The sequence below is a fragment of the Cydia amplana genome, chromosome 1, assembly GCF_948474715.1.
Source record: "Cydia amplana chromosome 1, ilCydAmpl1.1, whole genome shotgun sequence".
Taxonomy (NCBI): Eukaryota; Metazoa; Arthropoda; class Insecta; order Lepidoptera; family Tortricidae; genus Cydia; species Cydia amplana.
Genome location: NC_086069.1, coordinates 11,854,837 through 11,878,708, shown reverse-complemented (window position 1 = coordinate 11,878,708; position 23,872 = coordinate 11,854,837). Strand labels below are relative to the sequence as shown.

The window sequence follows — 23,872 nt, the reverse complement described above, 5'->3', positions numbered from 1 at the left end:
ATGTTTAAGTACCTACACTACAGGAACAGTTAATTAATAATATGTGCAATTATAACATAATTGCGTTTACTGGTAATTCAGACAAACATTAGCATCTAATAGGTAAATATAATAAAAACATATATTAATCCTTTAGGATAAGGTTAACCTTTGCTTCATAGTTTAATTTTTAGTCGGAAAATAGAACCATACAAAAGTAAGCTTATTTATCTATCTATGATAAACTTTTGTCAGAATTGTCCTCCTGGAAGTCTAAAGGGGTTGTGACATACATGCGCGACTCGTATTACATCGGCATGCATTATGCCGAACATAAAAACATGCACATGACTGTTACGTTACCGTGCCATTATACGAACATTTTATACTTATTATACTTTATTATTATGGTTATACATTTACTGTGTTCCGATGTTTGCTAAATGCAATTTTTTATTTTATTAAACATACATTTCTAACTGTAAAAATTAAGCCATCCGTACAAATTCTTTCTTTGAGACACACTAGACAAATCAGTAATAACCAATAATCGTTAAGATAAATGTACTTACAACCCCTGAGATTTTTCATATTTCTCTTAAATAGCCTGAAATACTCGTATACCTAAAATTAATAATTATTATTGTATTACATTTGTATTTTTTTAAGCCACTGATGATATTGGTTCTTTATTGTAGTAATCCGTATTAATTAATTATCATCGTGACAATCTAATGTAGATAATTTAAAAAAAATCTGATGAATCGAAGAATTATTGGTTGCACTCGCTTTGCAGCCTCTACAGCGAAGCTGATAAACAAGACTTAGGACCGTGTCTTGTGTCACATATCGAAAATAAAAATATTAAAAAACACTGCACAAGTATATACTTGTATATATGTATGTATGTATATATGTATGTACTTGTGCAGTGTTTTTTAATATTTAGTAGCCTATGTACTACTACTACCTACTTAGGTAGGTAGTTACTACTTAATTGTTCCATCATCGATAAGTGGTACCATAACGCAGTCTGCAGAATCAATCATGACGCGTACGCCTCCTAATATCACTTAAACGCGCCCTCTCTAAATGAAAGCCTTAACCATGACGTCCATAGAACAGGCGAATTGTACAATTCGCAGAAAGTACGCGCAAAGTGCACATTCTTGCCTACATAAATTATTTTGAGTTCATAAATACATCTTACCTACCTAAAGAAAAACAAAAAACCGGCCAAGTGCGAGTCGGACTCGCCCATGAAGGGTTCCGTATTTAGGCGATTTATGACGTATTAAAAAAAAACTACTTACTAGATCTCGTTCAAAGCAATTTTCGGTGGAAGTTTACTTGGTAATGTACATCATATATTTTTTTTAGTTTTATCATTCTCTTATTTTAGAAGTTACAGGGGGGGGGGGGGGGGGACACACATTTTACCACTTTGGAAGTGTCTCTCGCGCAAACTATTCAGTTTAGAAAAAAATGATATAAGAAACCTCAATATCATTTTTGAAGACCTATACCCCACACGTATGGGTATGATGAAAAAAAAATTTTTGGGTTTGGAGTTCTAAGTATGGGGACCCCCAAAATTTACTGTTTTTTTTTTCTATTTTTGTGTGAAAATCTTAATGCGGTTCACAGAATACATCTACTTACCAAGTTTCAACAGTATAGTTCTTATAGTTTCGGAGAAAAGTGGCTGTGACATACGGACGGACAGACAGACAGACAGACATGACGAATCTATAAGGGTTCCGTTTTTTGCCATTTGGCTACGGAACCCTAAAAAGGCAACAGCGGTGTGAGACGAAAAGCGCCAGGAATAAAATTTGTTTATATGTACTAATATATGTATGTATGGATATGGACTATGAACATAAATTAGCAGGAGCAAAAAAGTATCAGCGAAAATCAAAGTGTGATCAATTTATAGGTATTTAAACCCAAAGTTAACGTTTTAAATCGTTATTTGTGAACATCTTGTTATTTTTAATCAATTAATCAACCTGCCCAACGTTGCTGCCGAGTCTTTTTTTAAATTGGTCCATAATGCTTCCCTTTTGAAAAAGAAACGCAATAGTGCCTGGAAATCTTATGTGCCTAACTTATTTCTTAGGTATGAAACCAAAGCCCGTGGCCCAGCAAAGAATTATTGTCAATTAATTTTTCTTCAAGATGTTTGGATGTGGATAAAGTGCTCAAGTAAGCTAAGTGGGAATAAAATAATTTAATTGACTTGCCATATTTGGAATTTCCATTCTATTCCGTACATTCTACAGATGGTCATAATCTGTGACGTGTAAAATCATCCCTTGATTGTAGCCGCTACTGGACATTCAATATCCATGCAAATGCATCGGTCAGGTGCCGTGTTATGGCTGTTTTACATACATCCATACACTCATAATTAATAAAGATGGGGAAAGGGTGGCTTTTATTATAAAAAAAAGTATCGAATGTTTGAGCATTTGTTTGTGATATTTGACATATTGGCTAGGTACCTATTCATTATGTACAACTACCTCGTGCATTCACAATAGCAGTTATATATTTTGAAGGCCTTTGTCACTCTCGCAACTTTACATATACATATTTATTGAATCCTAATTCAATTAATTCAAGTCAAGAACATATTGAAGTATCCTTAAGTTTAGACTTCAGACGTTAGAATAGAGTCAAGCCATATTTATAGGCTTAAGACTAATAAGGCTCTTTCATCACTTCAGTCAAACGGTCTGGTGCTGCTTAGTTTGACAAATACGAGTACGTACAGGTCAAGATAAATTTACCCATCCTTCTTCGTCAGGCAAGGAACAATTTTTTTTTTTTTACTAAAACAAAGTAACTTGGTAAAATAACGGCCAAAGTGACCAATTCAAATTAAGAACAAATGCTGACTTTACATAATCGACATTGACATAAAAATAGGTCCCTATTTGAATATGGGACTGACCCTGATTTACTCAGAAAGAATAAGAGTTCTCATCACAACTCACCTTTTGGTAAGTATATGCCCTAATAACGAAATTGAAATCTCATTAAATGCTTCCCACACGCGATGACTAAGTAGAAAGTTATTAAAGTGACGCCACGTGTCGTCAAATTAGCCTTTTGTGATTTGCAAAACTGTGTGAACGCACCTTTGTTATCACTGAGCGCTTTAGCTAAGGTAGATTTCACACCGTCATTGAAAAAGAGTATTATAGTCAGATTATAGGTAAGTTCACAGTCATTTTACAGCATTTTTATGTATTTTTCTAACAATGTCTCGTATTCTGTAAGACCAAATTTGAAGCAAAAACAGATGCACCGCACTGATTAATTCCATTGTTCTGCCAACAATAATTTCTATTTTTTAAGGGATGACCCAAAAATCTATTACTTACCATTCGGCTATGGAAAGCCTAAAAATATATTTTTTTACCGACAAAAATACGGGGTAAAGACCCCATATTTTTGTCGGTAAAAAAATTAAAAATATATTTCAACATAGAAAATGGAAATACCTTTCTAAAAATGTCTTTCGGAGAGTGGATACGAGAGACCCTTACTCCCTCGATCTCTGCGGGGTGTCGCCATTCTGTGTTCCTGGCTCCGGGTATTGTGAAACTGGGATCATATTCACAATTTCATACCACGTAATATGTGGGGTCGAAGAATGCTCTTTTTAGATAGATATTAAAATTTTAAAGATTATTGGCTTAATTTAATCAGTTGGAAGTAAGGGTGTAATGGTGCAAGCTTAAGTTTTTAATTACGTGGGATTGCAGTCAGCCAAACTTATGGTTAATTTTACCAAGCACATACTCTATAAAACTTTATATTGTTTGATAAACTTAGTGATGTTGCTCGTGTAATAACATTAAAGTATTTAGTTATTGTTTTATACACACGTTAACAGGTATACACATATAGGTATTTTTCTACTCCAGCACTTAAATGTGTCAATTAAATGACTGACAGTGATATCTAAAGCAATGTCATTTGAATGATTTGTCTATAGGCTCATAAGATGACTGCTAGCAGTCATCTTATGAGTATAATACAACTGCTTTATTTTTTTTAAAGATACAAGTTCCGATCATCTTGATTGAAAGAGGTATGTTTTCATTTACAATAATAACTCTTTTTTTTTTAAATAATAACTCAATTTTTTTTAAATAATAACTCTTTTTTTTTAATAATAACTCTTTTTTTTTGCTGCAGCTGTCATAGAAAAAGTAATGTATGCAACAGCTCATAATTGGTTCTTAAAATTCTCGGGTCTTTTTTTACAAAACTCGACTGCGTCTCGTTTTGTAACTTCGACCCTTGAATTTTAAGAACCATTATTATATCACTGTTGCATAAACTACTATAATATACAGCTACAAGTAAACATAAGCTCACGGTTAAGTTTACAATGCTATTATAAATCATATTTTATAAACAAATAATTTTCTCACATATATACTTACAATTCAAATAAAAACCAGCACGTAGCGTTGGTACGTAAATAAATAAAAAAAACATAATCAAACTCCTTAATGACGGTATTTAAGGTCATTTCCGAACCAACGCTTTGCTCTTCTATATACCAAGACACGTGTCATACGCGTGTCAAAAACGACGCTATTTTGAAAATAATAACCATTTTACTTTGACCCCCCAGCACATGAACACCATAAACTAGGGAAGACAATGATAAAACGGTTATGAAAGGGGTGATTATTCCAACCGTTTGCATTTGAAATTCATTCCCACATTTCCAATTCAGTGGTGTTCATTCAATGTAAATTCTAACTCTGTAGAAATAAGGACTTTGAGGCCGCAAATACAAATTTCTTAGTAATTTAAACGTTTGAAAGAAAAGTGATTGGTCCGGCATCGAATAATGTAGTGGGATGATTTCTGTGTAATCTGTCTTACATTGTGTTTGTGGGCACGTGTCCATTGTTGGGCATTGGGTGTTGATTACTGAAACCACTGATTAAAGAGTAATTTGCTGAATAACTTATGGTTGGTGACGCCTCAACGTTGTTGTGAGCTGAGTAAGTAAACAAAACCGCCAAAGGACTATTATGCCGAAATTCCTAATTAATAACTACAACGCATTCTTATATATATTTTCTTTCAATTCAAAAAACAGACACTATTTGCTTTATCATCATCTGATATCTATTTCTGTAATTGCAGCATAATTTTAAAACCTGCGAAAATCATAATCAATGCAACGATACCAGACATAATAAAAATAAAATGACAGGTCTAAAAATGTCATCACCAATTTTGCTTGAGATATCCTTGGTTCTTACTGCACACTTTTCTCTCAATAAAAGGCTGGATTGGAGGTTCTTTTTAAATTGGTGGCACATATTAATGGTTTAGGGTGGAGCGAGATGAAATTTAATCTACTCGCAAAAAGTATTGAATGGAAAGGGACAAAAAGCAAGGTGATAAATGGATCACTTTAGTGCATGCCAATGGTGTCTGTAGCTAATCTGGGAACCTAACACATCTGGTTACGTAATTGATTTCAATTTTTTTACTGCACATCTACCTATCGGACTGCTGTTGTCTATATTTAGGTACAAATAATATCAAATAGTACTCAGTACGATACTAAAAGAAGTGTTACGAAATTCAGTTTATTACGGTATTATAATGTTTTAATTTTTAACATTATAGTCTCAGGGATTTTCAGATCCTTTTCTGACCACTTAGCCAGCTCTACATTCTCAAATGTACTTTAAACTCTAAACCATCAGGTTTATATATACACATTACTAACCCGTTCACACCTCCAGTGGGCGGTCACCCTTACATCCGATGCGGGAAATGATTAATGACCTAAAATGTCAATTCCCAACTATGACACCACGATCCTTCAAGCGGAAACTGATAAGACTGATTTTATTTAGTTTGTATTTCAGTTTCTGGACGTTATAACTTTGACAAGATAAAGTATAAACAAAGATACATTGTAGTAGTATGTAATACTAGATTATACAATAAGAGCATAAAGTGACCCGTTTCTTCCTAGGCAATTTATCAGTCTGACCGTAAGCGAGAGCCGATAGGTCGAGGATAAAATGTACATTTATGCCCGAGTTATATACTCTGCCTTTCTCTTTAATTGCGAGGAAAATATATGGAAATAATAAATACTTAAGGTCACTTACTGTATTTACTCAAGACCAAAGAAATGAGTAGGTACTCGGCCCAAGCACTGCCGCGTGGGGAGAAGAGCGCGCCGGCCGCCAGATCAGCAGTGGCAGTTTGTATGGCAGGTTTTGGACTTTATTGCTAAGTCAATAAGGGTCGTAATAGGTAGATGATTTATTTTATGCACTAGAGCATAAAAAGCAACTTTAATGCTCCTTACATCCGACTTAAACATCAACTTTGCGAGCATGGAAGTGAAAAAGACTTTTTTCATCTCTGTCAAATTCATAATATGTATAGTAGGTATTAAGAGATACCTATTTAAAGAGATTTCTTAATGAAGACACAAATTAATAGTCATAATACAAAATCACAAATTCACCATTCAAGTGTCAACCCAATGCAATGTAGGTACTTATTCAAAATGCAACTTTGCAGTTCCTTCTTAATATTGGAAAACGTTAGCCGCACATTTTTCCCTTTGAAGGATTACAGGGGTGTCGCAATAATACCTACTTATTACGAAAGCATTAGTATTACTTATGCAGTGCTTCGAAATATTAGGGGTGTTATTAATTTTCTCGCTTCAGCTTCAAAGGGAATGTGATAAAACTATAAGGTTATTAAGAGGTGGCTTATTACACTTTTCCTATTATTAATGTATAGATACAAAATAAGTACCCACCTATTAAAAGTTATTTTGTTCGTAGTCTTGAAAATGACTTATTACTTTTCCTTCAATAAATTCCTTGTATCATACACACTTTGTTTAATTAGGTATACCTAGGTAGGTATAATAATTACAGTATAATAATCTCGTACAAAAATACCTACTTACTACGTTATATGGAAATTTGAAATACGCAACTGAAAATATATTAAAAATTAATATTTAACGAATTATCTGACAAAACACCAAGGCGTGTACCCATCCATCATAAATCTATTACACCGCTCGGGACGTAGGTTCGATCCCGGCACGTGACCATTGTTTGTGGAACCCAAATTATGAGTTTAGTTCAGTTGGGTGGTTTAAAGCAAACCGAAAATTAGGAGTACTTTAGTGCAGTTAGTGCTTTGGGAAATGTTTAGGTATTCTTTTGATTGGATTTTTTTGTGGAAAAAATTGGGACTAAATGTTCTATTAACCGATAAATTGTATTGCATTGACATGTTTCTAGATCAGGGGTTCTCAAAGTGTGGTTCGCGAATTCCCAGGGGATCGCAAGCTGTCGTAAAAGGGGTTCGCAATAAGTGACAAATAAGTACCTATACCCAGACTTTTCTAGACACAGCATGGTGATTTTATTCGACATATTAATAGCAAAATTTATATTAAAGGAAAAAAATATATAACTATATTAAAATAAATAAATTATATTTATTTGGTATTTTTAAATTTTATATTAAAGGAAAAAATATATAACTATATTAAAATAAATATATTTATTTGGTATTTATAATATAAAATTTGTATTAACGCTTGCAGATGTGATGCCTCATAAAAAATTGTCATGAAATAATATTTTACTTTACTATCTGTCATCAATAATTCATTAAACCTTATTATCAGTTTTTTTAATAGGTACATGATAATATATTTATTTTTCAGCAGACTATATTAGAAACTTGAATTGCAAGTACGTAATGATAGGTTATAAGTTGTAGTAGATTTATTGCAATGTGCCTATTTCAAACAACTTTCTTAATTTTTTTTTCAGTAAACAGACTTTTTTATATCATATATTTTGAACTTTTAAGATATTTCTCTAACAGCGTGTCAACCTGACAGAAAATAAAAACCCTTTGCACGGAGTTATCCGAATAGTCACCATTGCCTTGTGAGCGGTAATCCGCTAACACCGCGTCGCCACAAAGTGCACGCGCCAAGTGTCGAATGTCCATCATAACGAGTGGATTGTGCGTCTGTTCTGGGCTCATTTAGACGATGCGAGAACTCGCATGTGAGTTTCATTACATTGCGGGTTTTGATTGGTCGGTTGAATTGGACGTAACCAACAGTCCGCAATGTAACTAAAATCGCATGCGAGTTCGCGCGCCGTCTAAATCAGCCCTAATTTTGTGCGTTAATGGCTCTTTTTTTACACGCGGATTAATTTTGTTAATGATCTATCAGTTTATTTTAAGTTGACAGAAATATAAGTACTTATGTAAAACCAAGTAAACTAGTGTAGCGAGAATAATTAGATTGTAGCATATTTTACAAAGCTATACAATCACTACATAGTATAAAACAAAGTCACGTCCCGCTGTCCGTCCCTATGTATGCTTAGATCTTTAAAACTACGCAACGGATTTTGATACGATTTTTTTTAAATAGATAGAGTGAGTCAAGAGGAAGGTTTATGTATAATTTCTTAACCCGTGCGAAGCTGGGGTGGGTCGCTGGTACTTATATAAAACCAAGTAGACTAGTGTAGCGTGAATAATAAGATTGTAGCATATTTTTACTCTAAAATCGGTAAAATAATAAGTGAGACAAAGCTATACAATTAGAATATAAATAAAAAAAACGTAATAATAAAGCACTCAAAGAGTATAGGAAAAATCAGTTTACTTACAAGATTCTGTAGAAAAAAAACCAATACAATCTGCGACATTCATGGGGAATCCTTTTGACTTTTATAAAAGTAAACTTACTCAAATGATTATAACACCATAACACTAACAACGTTCACTAAACACATGATTAGTTTTTTTTTAGTTTTACTTACATACATATAACGTATTGCACAAAATACAGTAACTATTCTTCCTCGGTGACATCCCAGAGATATCTATTGTTGTTAAATTGAACTGTGTTACCATCTCCCAAAACCATATTATCTTCACACAATGATTCTTGCAACCTAAAATAGTTTTTTTACTAAGCATTTTAGTTCTAGAAACAAATTGCACCTAAGATTCGGTCATCCCACTTGCCAATTTATTTTTCACCTCAGCAGCTCGAGCAAGGGTACTTTGATTCTTAAAAACAGTGAGCAAAATGCGATTTTGCTCACTGAGTGAGACAAAATGACATTCAAGTGACCTTTATAGTCAAATGTCATTTCAACATGCGGGGTCTAATAAAAGTTCGAAATACTTGGGTTCTATTATCTCTGTCCCTTTCACACTGTTAGCAAAAAGAAACAGACAAAAAAAAGTTAAAACGACATTCAACAGTATATTCACGGTTTATAATAGACCCCCGAAAAACTTCAGACCGCATCGTTCCAAACCACGTACGAGTATGAATTCTTAATAATTAATAAATAAAAATAAAGTTTAAGATTTCATAAAAACTGATAAAATACTATATTTTAGGTATTTTATTGTACAATTAAAATAACGAACTCAAAAAATACACAGATCATCACGCAAAATTAATTATTTTACTTTTAAGAATTTCTACCATAGTTGACAAATAGTACGTATCCGCAATTCGGACCGTATCTTACAAAGATTTTTTTTGTTGTCAAAGTTGGCGATTGAAGTGTCAGTTAATGTTTGTTATTTCTATATTATTTTACTGGAATTTATTATTACGTTTTGTTTTTGTGTTCCATTGCGGTAATTAAACTTAATTGTTTGTATATCTTAAGAAAACATGAGTGCAGGTATTAAGTGATGAAGAAGGATTACATTTTTCAAGTTGTCTAATAGGTATGTTCTCACTGCGCTGAGGTGAAAAATGTTGTGTACTACACGAGATCAAAGTTATTTACATCTCGTGCGCTTTTGAGTCCCTTACTACGCTCAAGATTCTAAATTAGATTCACTCGCTACGCTCGTGAATCTATTATAGAATCTTTCGCTTGCACGGGACTCAAAATAAGCACTCGAAGAAATATCAAACTTTGATCACTTGTTGTACAAATAACTATTTACAACTACTGAAAACAGACTTACCTATCTACCTATTTTACTTCGGATATCATTGGTGGGTAGTTAAAAATGTCATTGGTTAGTTATGTCAGCTAACAATTGTTCATTACTTACTTGAATTCCGTATCCATCAAAGAGGTGACAGACAGAATAGCAGAGTCCGTGGTGTTGTACACGTCGCCAGCATCTCCGCGCTCAGGCTGCCTGCGGGTGGTTCCGGTGGTCTAAGAAATTTAAATAATTAATTAAGCTATTTATTTTAAAAAATCTGCATTTCAATTCGTTGTGTCATGCTCATGATCACACAGGTAAACGCATAAGATACTAGAAAAATACTCCTTATAATTTTTTATCGCTACACGATGTGAAGACCAATTATAAAGTATAAGGCCCGAGATACACTTAAGTAAGTTTTACTTACGTATGTAGGGACAAAGCTGTTTGTTAGACTGAGATAACGATATTCATCTCTCATTCCATAGTATAGCGGTGTCCCTATACTTACGTAAGTAAAACTTACAAGTGTATCTTGGGCCTAGTTTCGAAACTTACATCTGTAATAGCCATTTGCATCACAGGAATCTCCAGGTTTAATGGCTTGATCAGTTGTGGGTTGTCTATCTCTCGAGGACCGTAATGAGTCGACCGACTCACCTTAAACCAACGAGTTTTGTTAAAATAGTCATATTTTACTGGAGCCTAAGAAAAAATCGTGCCTTGCACTTTACAGTTCGAACTTTACGGTCCCGTAAGTACATGGTTGATTACATTGGTGACGTTTGATCTGGGGGCACGGTAGTACCCCCGCCAAGCCGAGCAAAACAAAGAGGCACGGCCGTACCATCCTTTTCTCGAAGCGGTTCAGGCCATTTTAGACGTCCTGTAATAATTCGTTTACCACAAAGCATTATAGTTACGGCGCGATTCGGGAAATGAATTAGTGATTCACTAGATATGAAATAGTAAAGACATGTGACGTTCCACGGCAAAAGGTACCTTATGGCGGCTGGGGCTTGCGCTATTATTAACGCCGCTCCAATATTCAGCCGGGGAAATGGTACCTTTTGCCGTGGAACGTCACATATCTTTACTATTTCATATCTAGTGAATCTCTTATTCATTTTCCGAATCGCGCCGTTAGGCTATCGAACTCATGAAAATTATTTATTTTTTTACTTGTAATAATAAGTAACTCTTTGATAAATACAACACAACATATGATAACATATTTTGTGATCTGTCGATCCATACATAACATGTAGGTAAAACGCAAGTCGTTGGCATGTATTTACCAATCTCTGTTTCTTCGTTTCCGGTAACTCATTCGGCCTTTTGTTGACTTTAATTGACCGTTCAATGCCGTATTTCTTGTATGTGTTCAGTAACTGAAAATATTTTAAGCTAAGTAAGAAATCATTTTTTTTGTGTCATGGTATTGCGATTACTAGATTGTGCATTAAACCCACAGACAAGCCATCCTCTAGACTGAGCATAGTAGTACTACTCCCTCTGCCACAAGTATACGGTAGTTTTACTCCATTTTCGAGTCAAAGTGTCTTTGTGTGACGTCCGTGTCTTTGAACGGGCCAATCACGGCACGGAACTCGCTCACTTCGTCCCCCGCACCCCAGTATTTTTGGCAGCATCGGTTTCATGAAATAATTGCTCCAAACTCCGTCTAGATGATTCCTAGTCTATGATTAAACCTTACCAGCATGGTACAGAATAAAGCAACAATTTCCACCAATAACATGGTGGCACTGAAATTGCTCGATTCTACCGCCTTCTGTGATTTCGATTCATCTCTCAAAGTTCTCTGTAAAATACGAATGTTAAATTACTTATGGCTTTGCTATATTTGAATTCTTATGAATCAGTGCAACCGGACAGCGTGTGCTACTTTGCAGAATCGATTGGGTAACGAATAAATCTCCTATCACATTTTAGCAGATTATCGACTGTTAGATTAAAAACAGAATGTCAACGCGTTCACAACGTTATATTTATATAAAAAATCACACATTGAAATGGTGCAGAAAAAGTATGATTTCTTTAAGTAGGTACCTATCTGGGGGCACGGTAGTGCCCCCGCCAAGACGAGCAAAGCGAAGCGCAAGGGCACTACCTACCTTTTCTCGAAGCGCTTCGTCGTTTTTTTTAAACCTCATAACTTGGGTTTGGATTAAACCAGATAAACGAAATTCTCGGGATATGATGTCAATAGTGGACTTATTAAACATAAAAAATTTCAATTGCATAGCTCTTATACTTAAGATTTTATTCATATCTAAAAAACCCCGATTTCGTCACTGACTCACTCACTCACTGTTGATCATCAAAACCTCTAGGGTACTTTCTGAAGTCCTAGGAAGCTGAAATTTGGTATGTAAGATAGTATTAGTACACAAACAACAAAATAATTCAAAAACTTGAAATTTTTTGCCCCTAAGGGGGGGAAAATGGGGGCGGAATTTTGTATGGGAAATCAATTACCGCTGAACCGATTTAGTTGAAATTTGGTATGTAGATAGTTTTTGCAATGGGGAATAGCATAGAATAGTTTTCAACCCCAAAATCACCCCGTAAGGGTGAAAAGGGGGCAGAAAAGGGCGTTAGGGGAAAAAGAGGGTTGAAGTTTGTATGGGGAATCAGTAAAAAGCAGATTGTATAAAAGATGCCCCCAGGTACGTATTTCAGGATTTTTAATAGTATTAGGTCCTTAAATCACACGCGCAACCCTTTAAATTAGGGGATGGAAGCAACTTACAAAAAGAAGTGAAATCCCACCAAAAACATTTTCATGTAAAATGTTGCCAAGACGAAACCATAAGGCTCGCACTGACAAAAAGTTATCAGATCTCTTGTAGAGCCAAGCTTCTAACTCTACAAGCCCTAACTTCACAAACTCTACACCTTAGTCAAAATATGTGGCTTGGCCGTTTCGTGCCAAGAACTACAAGAGATCTGATAACTTTTTGTCAGTGCGAGCCTTATGGTTTCGTCTTGGCAACATTTTACATGAAAATGTTTTTGGTGGGATATGTACTTTACCTATTAAGTTTTACAGGTAAAAGGTAAAGCGAATGAACAATTGAACATTGAGTTTAAATTAAAGGTAAATTATGTACCTTCACAAAACAGAAACATTTACAAAACATTATCTGCATCATGTCCGTGAAGCCATTGCCCAAAAGATAGTCGAAGGCTAAAAGGCTGCCGCACAAGATGCTTCCCAAGACAATGATTAAAGCCTGCTTCCACATTTTGGTTCCCGGGGCTCCTGGACGGAATTTCAATATGATCACATGTTACACTAAATTTTTTCGTAAGAACTGCAAATTTGTATATGTAAGGCGTGACTGACTTTTACCTGTCATTGGTTTACATCTCAGACATATCTCAGAGCAAAGAGTAAAGTTGGTGGTTGTTTCTATGCCAAAGAGTATATAGGACTTAGGGTTTGCTCCCGGGAAATACCGGTACCGAAAGTACCGGGAATTCCCGGGATTTAGAGCCAAGCAAATAACCGGGATTTCATTTTTAAAATCCCGGTACTCCCGGGATTTTCGGGACTAAAATTTCCGGTACAATATTTGACTGCTTTCTGTTACTTAGCATGAAATATCATGTTTTATAAAGAAAATAAATATATTTTATCAATCTAAGGCTAGGTAATACTTTTACGGCTGACCACTACATTAAAATAAATTTAAAAAAAAAGTCAATGGGTTTGACAATGCCGACAATATAAAATTGCGTAATTTGACACTTTAAGTTAAGGGCATATAAATGTTTGTACGATAAATAATTTTATACGAACAATTAGTTATTTCATATTTGTATACTAACTAGAAGCAAAAATAGAGACAATTTTGTAATTAATAAAATACTACTTTTAATTAAAATTCAAACACGGTATAAGAAACTCACATATGATAATGATATTTTAAATGAATTAATAATTCTGGCTGAATAATTTCTTGATTTGTCGTATTAATAGTTCTGTTATTATATTTTCGAAGGTCCACAGCCCATTTTGAACGCATGCGAAAATTATCAGTTTTTTTAATCCTTTTTCACAAAACGTCTTACATATTTAAAAAAGATGATGATATTACTGTGCCACAATTCAGTTTTTGCCAATCAACAAAGATAGTAAAAATATCATGTACTTTAGTAAAAAAAATATATATATATATTAATGATTGTGTGACTTAAAGACACATATTATGGTACAAAAGAAGTGTGTACCTTCACTGTGCTATTTTTTTATTGTTTTAAGAAAGATTCGTGGTCGTTTTACGCTTTTTTTTTTACTGAATATTGATGTGAAAACTGATTTTTGAAGGCAGTCCCGAAAGTACCAAAAATACCGGGAAATCCCGGTTCCATTTTTGCCCGGTACCGAAAATCCCGGTTCTTTTAAACAGTACCGGTTCTGCAATCCCTAATAGGACTATGCTATTGAGGTTAAGGCCCAATACGCACGACAGCTTTTTCAACGCGCGTTAAAAAAGCGTTTGAATCATACAAATGGATACATGAGTATTTATTCACACGATGGCGGCGGCGGCGCTTTTTATCAAGCGTTGTTGGATTTTCGACTTTAAGCGTTGGTCGTTAACTCGAATTTAGCGTGTGGACAGATTCAAGCGCTTTTTTAACGCGCGTTGAAAAAGCGCTCGTTAGTAGGAGGCCTTACACAAACTAAATAAATCACTGTGAGTTGCCTATATACTTACTTTACTCTTTGGTGAGTTCATTGAGTACATTGACTTATATCTCAGGACTAGCCTTACGTGCACTAAAAATGGTACTAGTTCAGCGGTGTCAATCACGAATTCGAGCCAATCGTGTAGTCTAACGAAACTAAACGAAACTAGTTGCGACAAATCGCGTGGCCGCGCGCGCGTGATGCGAACTCATCAACCAATCGCGTTGCATTAATGCTCCATTCTTATTGCCCGTAAGGCTAGTCCTGAGATATATATATATATATATATATATATATATATATATATATAAGGCTTTGGAACGTCAAGAGGAGTATCTTGAGTGAACGTAGGCACGAGCAGGCATTTTTGTCGTTATGTTGGTAGACTGGTCAGGCAGGTTTACCAACTTGAATTGGAGGCGGGAGCGGTTGGCTCCGCCGCTGGAACTGGCTTCCTTCTTCTTGATCGGACCGCGCTAGAGATCGGACGTTAGCCAAGGTCGTGCCTAATTCGCTACGTTTCTGAAGGCTTACACCTGAAGCATTATTCTGAAAGCTTATAGATTCTCACGTTGTTTAACCGTTTAGCTAAGTGTTTTATTCCAAGTGTTATTTTGATTTCTTATGTGCCATTAGAAGCTTATCTTTGTAAAATAAAGAAACTATGTGTTGTTTTGAAAAGATGTGTCCCGCCGAGTTTGTTGCCGGGTTAAATCTTCTCGGGTCAGAGGTGTAGGGTTGGAGCCGGTGTAGTTTGACTTAAATAAAGATTTGAACGATTTCATGTGATCTTTTTATTTTTATTGAATCCGATTCCATCGTAAGATCGTTTAGTTATTTTGATTATTTAGTACTGAAATAATAGTAGGCACTAGTATGGTTAATGAGTCCGAATGTTTATTTCATGCGTTGGTAGCATGCCTACTATTTTGGCTGTGAAGTAATACATCTAGGTACTACCCCCACGCGCCCACCGCCATTAGGACCATCCCTCTCCGTTATATTTATATATATATACATATATATATATATATATATATACAGAAAATGGAATTTGTTTATTAAGAACCAATAGAGAGAATAAATTAATCAAAATGTCAGATACACCAAAAATACATTAATTATATAAAACATCACATAAACACACTACATTTCTACAGATTATATAACACAAAAAAAAACACAAGTCAAAAACAAAGCAGTCAGCAATTAGTCAAAAATCCCACCCCGCGTCATCCCAGGCGCAAAGGTGCCCAAAACGCTCGCCGCATTACTGCGCTGAATCGCGATGGACAACCTCTGCACCAGGAATGACCCGGAGCGGGGATCCAGGCCTCTTTCTCGCAAACGGTTCCCAACCTCCTTAAAAAACTCTCTAGCCTCTAAGCACCAACAGCCAGCCGTTTCGACCGCCAGAGGCACAAACAAATAGCCGTCCAATTCCGCATACTTCTCCCGTTTTCTCAGCGCCGCCACCTCAGCAGCTGCCCCTGCTGCCCTCACGGTGCGGCCAATGTGCGATGCAGCAAAAGTGCTGACGCATGTAGCGTCCCAAAGCAAGCACTTTCCTCTCTGCCAAGGCACCAGCGTCAAACCGTCAGGCCTCTTACCATCCGACCGGCTAAGGCCTGGGGGCTCAAGCATGCATGGGACATTCGCGGAAACAAGCGCTCTCCGGATCAGATCGTTAAGAGCGTGATGGCGTGGGAATCTCCCTGCACATCGACCACAACTCAAAGCGTGGTGGCCGTTGCTCTCCACCATAGTACCGCAGATGCATAAGTGAGGAACACACACATCGCAGCCCAGGCGAAGAGCCACCGCCACCCGCATCGAATCGTTGTCAAGGAGGGTGCCCAAATGCGGAGATGGAAGCGCATGCAACCACGCCCCCGATTCTGATGCGGACTCCGCCAGCAGCCTCGCCCTATCCGCCCCCACTGCGTTCTCTACGAGACCCTCGACAATCCACTTGACTCCAACATCGTCCCATAGCCGTTGTACATCCGGATTTTCGGGTCGGGGCGCGTTCGGATTGAGAGCCATCCAAGCCGCCAAAGCATCAGCAGCGTAAGGTATGGATACCCTGTTACCATTAGGAGATAAAATTCGAGTAACAAGATCCACGACCCCACTCGCCGATGCCAAGAATGCCGGTAGACTCACATCCCGCACGCGCCGCACCCCCAGACCACCACTCCGAATGGGCAAGGAGGCCAGGTCCCATTGTTCTGGATTTAGAGCCACATTAAGCAAGGACTCAACAGACTCCCTCAAAGCACAGTCAAAGGAGTCCATTTGAACAGGGTGAAGCCAAGTTGGTACTGTGCGCAAAAAGTACATGAGCTTGGGAACAGCAAAGCAGACCCGCAACAGCACGAGAGCAACATGCGCTGACAGTTTCTATAATCTCTCCCTTGCCAACAAGAGAAGCTGTCTCCTAACCTCGAAGGCCTCCGGGATCGCTTCTGCAAAAATAGGGGAGCCCAAAAGGTTAAAATTTTGACCGGACACCTCCTTAAGACCGGGAAGGATATCATAAAAGGAGGGAAAGGAAGAACGGGCCCCGGCGCTACAGGGGAAGAACTCGCACTTGGTAGAGTTAACCTCTAGCCCCAATTCTCGAAGGCGAGGAAGAAGCGTGAGCACATATATATATATATATATATTTATATATAAGTCAATGATTGAGTATTGTTTATTTTGTATTGCATTTCCATGTTGTTACAATAATTACTAGTACAGTGACATGTACCCTGTACTTGTATTATTTGGTTCATAATCTTGAGTTTATCATTAGAGTGTAGACAAAAATGAGGCAAGAAAGAATCCCCATACACAACCCGCGTTAAAAAAGCGCTTGAATCCGTTGACGAATTGACACTAAATTCGATGTAACAGCCAGCGCTAAAAGTCGAAAATCCAACAACGCTTGATAAAAAGCGCCACCGCCAGCTTGTGAATAAATACACATGTATCCATTTGTGTCATTCAAACGCTTTTTTAACGCGCGTTGGAAAAGCTCTCGTGCGAATGAGGCCTTATAATAATAACCGTAACCTAAAAATACCTGTAGTAAAAGCGAAAGTGTCTCTTCATTTCTCAGGCTCTGAAAGTAAGTCATCGCTTAAAGCGGCCTGAAAGTAATACGTTTATGCTCTAGGCCTGAAAAGTGGCGTTCCGCTGTGTGTCCCCGTCCCATGAGAAACTAGGTGGAAATCAAATTGAAAAATCTTGTCCTATGTCCCCACCTAAAACAATAAAAATTAAATTGGAAATCCTATTATAATAACAAAACTACAGAAGCTCTATCACTGCGACTTATATGAGTGGATGTTAAGAAAATAATGATTAGGTACTCTTTGCCCTCAGCGTACGTTCTTTCATAAATATCACCTTCGTAATTGCCGTTGTTAAAGTTTACTATTTATCTATGGGATCATAGGTTACTATTATGGGTTACTATGGCGACGCGTAATGTTTTGCTTGACAACTTCACTTAGCGTGACTGTCTTGTGTAGGAGAACGCTTTTTTGTAAATATATATTTAAATTGTTAATATTGTTTGTGGCATTACTAATTCAAAATGGTAAGTTAACTTTAATAACATTCTTATGCCTCAAATAAAGTACAAAGTGTTACATGTAAAAAGAAGATTCAAACAACATACCTAAAATCTACGATATTTTTTATCTGATATTAAGGAATCATTCAGGATGTGTATTTGCAATAACGTATTTTAGTATATTTGATCTAAATTAGATTGATAAGATATAGCGGCAAAGCTTAAATTGGAAAGACTTTTTTATATCACCTTTATAACCACTTGACCGTCCGACGATAGCATATAGTATCCGAAACCAATATGCTCTTAACCGTCCGCGGGAACCTTACCTTACTATCCCAAGGGGTGGAAGGAACGGTTGATTTCAGAGCCATCTAATGGAATATTTCGGCATTAGGCCTGACGGTCAAGTGGATAAAGCTTGCAGAAGTTGCGTAATGCATCGCAATCAGGGATGTTGCGGATGCCGATTTTTTGACATCCGCGGATGCGGATGCGGATGCGGATATTTAAAGGCTCACATCCGCGGATGCGGATGCGGATGTCAAGATAGGTACATAAAAAACGTCAAATATTACATTTTAGTAACTTTTATTTCAAAAAACCGGCCAAGTGCGAGTCGGACTCGCGTTCCAAGGGTTCCGTACATTAAATCCCACTCACGCTTGACTGCTCATTTGTAATAGGTTTTTTGGTTAATGACTAAATTACCTAGCAGTCTAGCACTTACGCCGATGCTAAGACGTTCCTGTACCGACCTGTTCTACATCCGCATCCGCATTAAATCCGCATCGATTTTATGCGGATGCGGATGTAGATGCGGATGTTGAAAATAATGCGGAAGTTCCGCGGTTGCGGATGCGGATGCGGATATTCGCAACATCCCTGATCGCAATCATAATGTGATTTTTAGTGTTTAGTTATATTTTTATAATATGTATGATAGTTTTAAGGTATTTTTACAATTTAATATATAATAATATATATAATAAGGTATTTTTTTAATTAATATGTATAATAGGTATTTATGTATGGGCCACTAGTTGCCTGAAATAAAGATTTCATTCATTCATTCATAATTAACATTTTACACGTTTAATCGTCTCTTTTAAATATTAACCTAGATTTTGCCAGCTACTCCGCTCGTCCAGAATTTTTATTCTTCAATTACCTAGGTAATATATATATATGCACACTACAATACAACTTTCCTCACTTATGACAATTCAGTAAACAGGTTACCGACTTATACACGGACAAAGCAGCGGGCTATTTAGAATATTCTTACCGTCCGCAGCTCAGAAGTAAATTTTGAGATTTATAACTTAAGTGTCAAAAACGTTACATAAAGTATATGGAATAATATACCTGCATAATATATATAATTATAATTTTAACTACCTTATATTTATTTTCAGCCACCTAAAGGAGGGGGAAAGCCGAAAAAGGCACCAGGTATGATTTATTGTTTATTAATTGTATGGTTTACGACTATTGAACAATCTAACAAGGTTGATATTAAGGTAATCATTAAAATAAATTAATTTTTTCAGTCATCATCATCGATGGCGTGGATACGTCTGAGATGACTCGAGAAAAACTCGAACAATTTATTCTTAGAGTAAAAGACGAATTAGATAAAGAGAGAGAAGAAAGAAACCTCTTTCAGTTGGAGAGAGATAAAATTCGCACATTTTGGGAAATAACAAGGCAGCAACTAGATGAGGCTAGAGCTGAATTGAGAAATAGAGAAAGAGTGACAGAAGAATCGCAAGAACAGAACGAGGCACTACTAGAAACAGAGAAACAGAAAATAAAGCATTTGAAATATGAACAGCAAGCCGCAGCAGCTGCATTGAGAGCTGAAAATTTAGTCGCACTTAAAGCCGCCAAAGAAGAGCATGGTGAACAGGAACTGGAACTCCTAAATGATAAAAGAGCCCTACGAAGAGAGATAAAAGAAAAACAATTAGCCGCTCAAGATGAGTTGAGAAGAGCTAAATTGACGCATGCTGAAGAGCTCTCCAAAACTAGGGCACATTTTGACGAAAAAGCACGACAGATTGAGGATAAAGCGGATAAGAAACTTCAAGAAACCAAAATGGAGTTAACGATCAAACATAGAACAGAGATAGCAGAAGTAGAAGAAAGGAAAAATAAGCAAATGTCAGAATTGATTGCTCATCACGAGAGAGCGTTTTCGGATCTGAAAAACTACTATAACGACATCACATTGAACAATTTAGGTGACATTTATTTTTATAGCAACTGAAACTATGAATAAGTACAACTATTATACCTAAACATTTTTCAAACTTCCCAGGTTTGATAAGCAGTTTGAAACAACAAATGGAGGAAATGCAGAAGGTAAAAGAGCGAGCAGAAAAGATCGCACGCGACGCTGTGGCCGAATCCAAGGGTCTGAGGGAGCCCCTGGAAGCTGCCATCGTTGACAATAAGGAGCTCAAGCGGCAGATGGCCAATTACGATAGGGACAAAGCGGCTCTTGCTGTAAGTTATGTATCACTACTATGGTTAGGAAACTACTTAAATACCGGTGGTTCTGTGAGCTGTAGACCTCGCCATTATGCTGGCGAGGTCTAAAGCTCAACCGAAACAAACCGAATAAATATATGGCTCCGCTATTTTGAAACGGAATAAATATATGGCTCCGCTATTTTGAAAATTTTACAAAATCTAAGTGCGCGTATTCACTTTAAACAATTTTGTTTATAAACAGTGTTATTAGACAATGTTTTCTCAGAGAATGTAATGATTGGTACTCATTACAAAACATTGTTAAAAACCGTCTTTCTAAACAAAAACGTTTAAAGGGAATACAATGAATTTAGGTAATTGACAAAAAACTATTTTTTATCATCGAACCTACTAACAAAATTTCACGGAATTGTGAACTGTAGAGATTATAACATCCGGACATACCTAATACGCATTTTTGTCCAAGCTGAAACGGAGACCTTCGCTGACGCTCGTTCAGCTATGATTATAATATGTGACGTTCCACGGCAAAACGTACCTTATGGCAGTTGGCGCTTACGTCGCATAGTGCCGCAATAATAATAGCGCGCGGCGGCGGAGCGGCGTTAATAATAGCGTAAGCGCCAACGGCCATAAGGTACCTTTATCCGTGGGACGTCACATATGATCCGAAAAACGCCTAATACTGGACTAACGTCCCTCTAGAACCACCTGCTGACCTGCTAGCATGAGTTGTGTTCTCGTGCGCGACTCCATACATCTAGCGCGACTTCAAGTATGGACTCGCGCGCGAGAACGCAATTCATGCTGCCTTCATAAATGCCTGTCCACTATACAACGTACAAAATTCATTTCTCCAGTCTAATAACTTTGACTGTTTTGGAGAAGTTTTTGTTTCTTTCTAACCACCATTTCTAACCACTACCACGCATCATACAGGCCAAGACAAAACAGCTAGCAATTCTGGAGAAGCAGTACGAGGTCCTGAAATGGGAGTATGAGGTGATTCAAGTGCGGTTCGAGCGCGTGCTCGCGGAGCGCGATGAGCTTAAGACGAGGTTCTCCAGGGCTGTCTTGGAGGTTCAACAGAAGGCTTCCATGAAAACTGCCTTGTTAGAAGCCAAGCTGAATGACATGTATGGACGAGATAAGGCGCCGAAGGAGCTGCATGTGAGTTTCAAACGGTTTTCACTTTGTTGTAACCTAATCCTGATAATTAGCGCAGGCTTGAATTTGATTAGATGACCTACGCATTCGTAAAATATTTACGAATGCGTAGGTCATCTAAACGGGAACCAAACTGTTTTCTCACGTTGTTTCTACTTCAAGGAAAAGCGATTGGTAAATATCAAAATGTACTTAAAGTCTACGTTCCTGGTGCTTTATTACAGTACAGCTGGTGCTACATTAGGTACGACACCAGGGTTTTATTCGAAATCGATTTCAAGTACCTAGATACTTTCGTAGGTATGTTTGATTTATATATGTAGGTACTTACTTACCTGTGCTACCTACCTATTTAAAGTATTTAACGTAAAACTTTTTTTTTTAAGTCTGAGATCTCCATCACTAGAGAAAATTTATGCACATATTGTTTCCAGGAGCTTTTGAAATTTAAAGACACACAAGTAGAGGACCTTCGCTACGAAGCAGCGCGTTTACGGAAAGCTCACGATGACCTTCTGGCAGCCTATGAAGCTAAATTGGCCAAACTGGGCGTACCGGCCGAGGAACTCGGTTTCAAGTAAGAATAATAATTTACAATAATGCTATTTTATATCTTAATAATAATATAACAATTATAACGCATAACGATTGGTCAAAGAGAATTTACACCCTATCTATTCTCTTTGCTATTAGTAAACAACAAATTAAAAACCGGCCAAGTGCGAGTTGGACTCGCGCACGGAGGGTTCCGCACCATCAACAAAAAATAGAGCAAAACAAGGAAAAAAACAACAAGCAAAAAAAACGGTCACCCATCCAAGTACTGACCCCGCCCGACGTTGCTTAACTTCGGTCAAAAATCACGTTTGTTGTATGGGAGCCCCACTTAAATCTTTATTTTATTCTGTTTTTAGTGTTTGTTGTTATAGCGGCAACAGAAATACATCATCTGTGAAAATTTCAACTGTCTAGCTATCACGGTTCGTGAGATACAGCTTGGTGACAGACGGACGGACGGAAGGACGGACGGACGGACGGACGGACGGACAGCGGAGTCTTAGTAATAGGGTCCCGTTTTACCATTTGGGTACGGAACCCTAAAAACATCTTTGATTACGACGCCATCAACACACGGTAATGTGAACTAACGTGACTGAATAAAATTACTTTTAATATAGCGTCATCTACACGGATTCATAAGAACTTTCACGGCATAATTAATCAACTTTGATAATAGCGCCATCTGCTACTTTCTCTAGGAACTATTTAAAGTGTGCGCCAACTGAACATGTTGAGGGATAGGCACCTTTTGAGCTGTTGTTTTAGTTTGTATATTTTTGACTAGATGGCACGGTGATCAAACTTGGCCTGTTAGTTGAGATTCAGAAACATAGATGGCGCGGTTTTACTAGTTAAAATTCATGAATTTAATAAAGCTGCGTTTCAGGACTTTGTAGGTTCTAAGTTGTGTTTCTTTGTAGCTTAAATAAGTGGGTTGTTTTTTTATCTCTTATTTCTCTAATGACTAGGTATTTTACGATACATTTTCAATTGTTTCAGACCACTTAAAGCTGTAGCTGTGGCAGGGTTATCCCCTGTAATAGGACAAGGACCTGCCGGGCTGGTCACCAAAGATCAAATATAATCAAAGGTTGTGTTGGCATTTAGACACTCGATAGGTGTATGTAGTCTACTTAGTTAGATGGAAGTGATTTTTTAAAGTGGGACAGTAGAATGAAATCCTAAACGATTGAAGGTATAGGAAAACTGTCTTTAGAATTCACACTTGACCAACAATTGTTTTTCAACAACTGACTGTGCCAAAATTGTTTCCTTAAAAACTGGTTCTAAAACAGTTTTCCTCTGTCTTCAACAAGTACTTCTTCGAATTTCCCCATACTGCCCCACTT

At 37.0% G+C, this 23,872-nt stretch overlaps 2 protein-coding genes across 2 annotated transcripts; one reads left to right on the top strand and one right to left on the bottom strand.

Moving 5' to 3' along the window:
* Nucleotides 1-8,822: 8,822 nt before the first annotated feature.
* LOC134648556 (uncharacterized) lies at nucleotides 8,823-13,404 on the bottom strand. Its single transcript, XM_063503071.1, has 6 exons — nucleotides 13,146-13,404; nucleotides 11,729-11,833; nucleotides 11,310-11,402; nucleotides 10,570-10,671; nucleotides 10,132-10,241; nucleotides 8,823-8,999 (listed from the first exon to the last, which is right to left on the bottom strand). Exons 1-6 carry the CDS (start codon nucleotides 13,278-13,280, stop codon nucleotides 8,897-8,899), a joined length of 648 nt encoding a protein of 215 aa, XP_063359141.1. The 5' UTR covers nucleotides 13,281-13,404; the 3' UTR covers nucleotides 8,823-8,896.
* Nucleotides 13,405-19,841: 6,437 nt separating this feature from the next.
* On the top strand, nucleotides 19,842-23,638 carry LOC134653158 (dynein regulatory complex subunit 4). The gene is made up of 5 exons (XM_063508507.1): nucleotides 19,842-20,542; nucleotides 20,620-20,807; nucleotides 21,735-21,965; nucleotides 22,397-22,539; nucleotides 23,523-23,638. Exons 1-5 carry the CDS (start codon nucleotides 19,882-19,884, stop codon nucleotides 23,605-23,607), a joined length of 1,308 nt encoding a protein of 435 aa, XP_063364577.1. The 5' UTR covers nucleotides 19,842-19,881; the 3' UTR covers nucleotides 23,608-23,638.
* The last annotated feature ends 234 nt before the right edge of the window (nucleotides 23,639-23,872 follow it).

Bases quoted from the DNA above. Each gene is read 5' to 3' on its own strand.
- LOC134653158 (XM_063508507.1), top strand. From the start codon at position 19,882: ATGACTCGAGAAAAACTCGAACAATTTATTCTTAGAGTAAAAGACGAA. The intron at 20,808-21,734 runs GTAAGTTATGTA...CGCATCATACAG, and splicing joins GGGACAAAGCGGCTCTTGCT to GCCAAGACAAAACAGCTAGC. The intron at 22,540-23,522 runs GTAAGAATAATA...CAATTGTTTCAG, and splicing joins GCCGAGGAACTCGGTTTCAA to ACCACTTAAAGCTGTAGCTG.
- LOC134648556 (XM_063503071.1), bottom strand. From the start codon at position 13,280: ATGTGGAAGCAGGCTTTAATCATTGTCTTGGGAAGCATCTTGTGCGGC. The intron at 11,834-13,145 runs GTACATAATTTA...CGTATTTTACAG, and splicing joins AATGTTTCTGTTTTGTGAAG to AGAACTTTGAGAGATGAATC. The intron at 10,242-10,569 runs GTAAGTTTCGAA...TAAATTTCTTAG, and splicing joins TGCAAATGGCTATTACAGAT to ACCACCGGAACCACCCGCAG.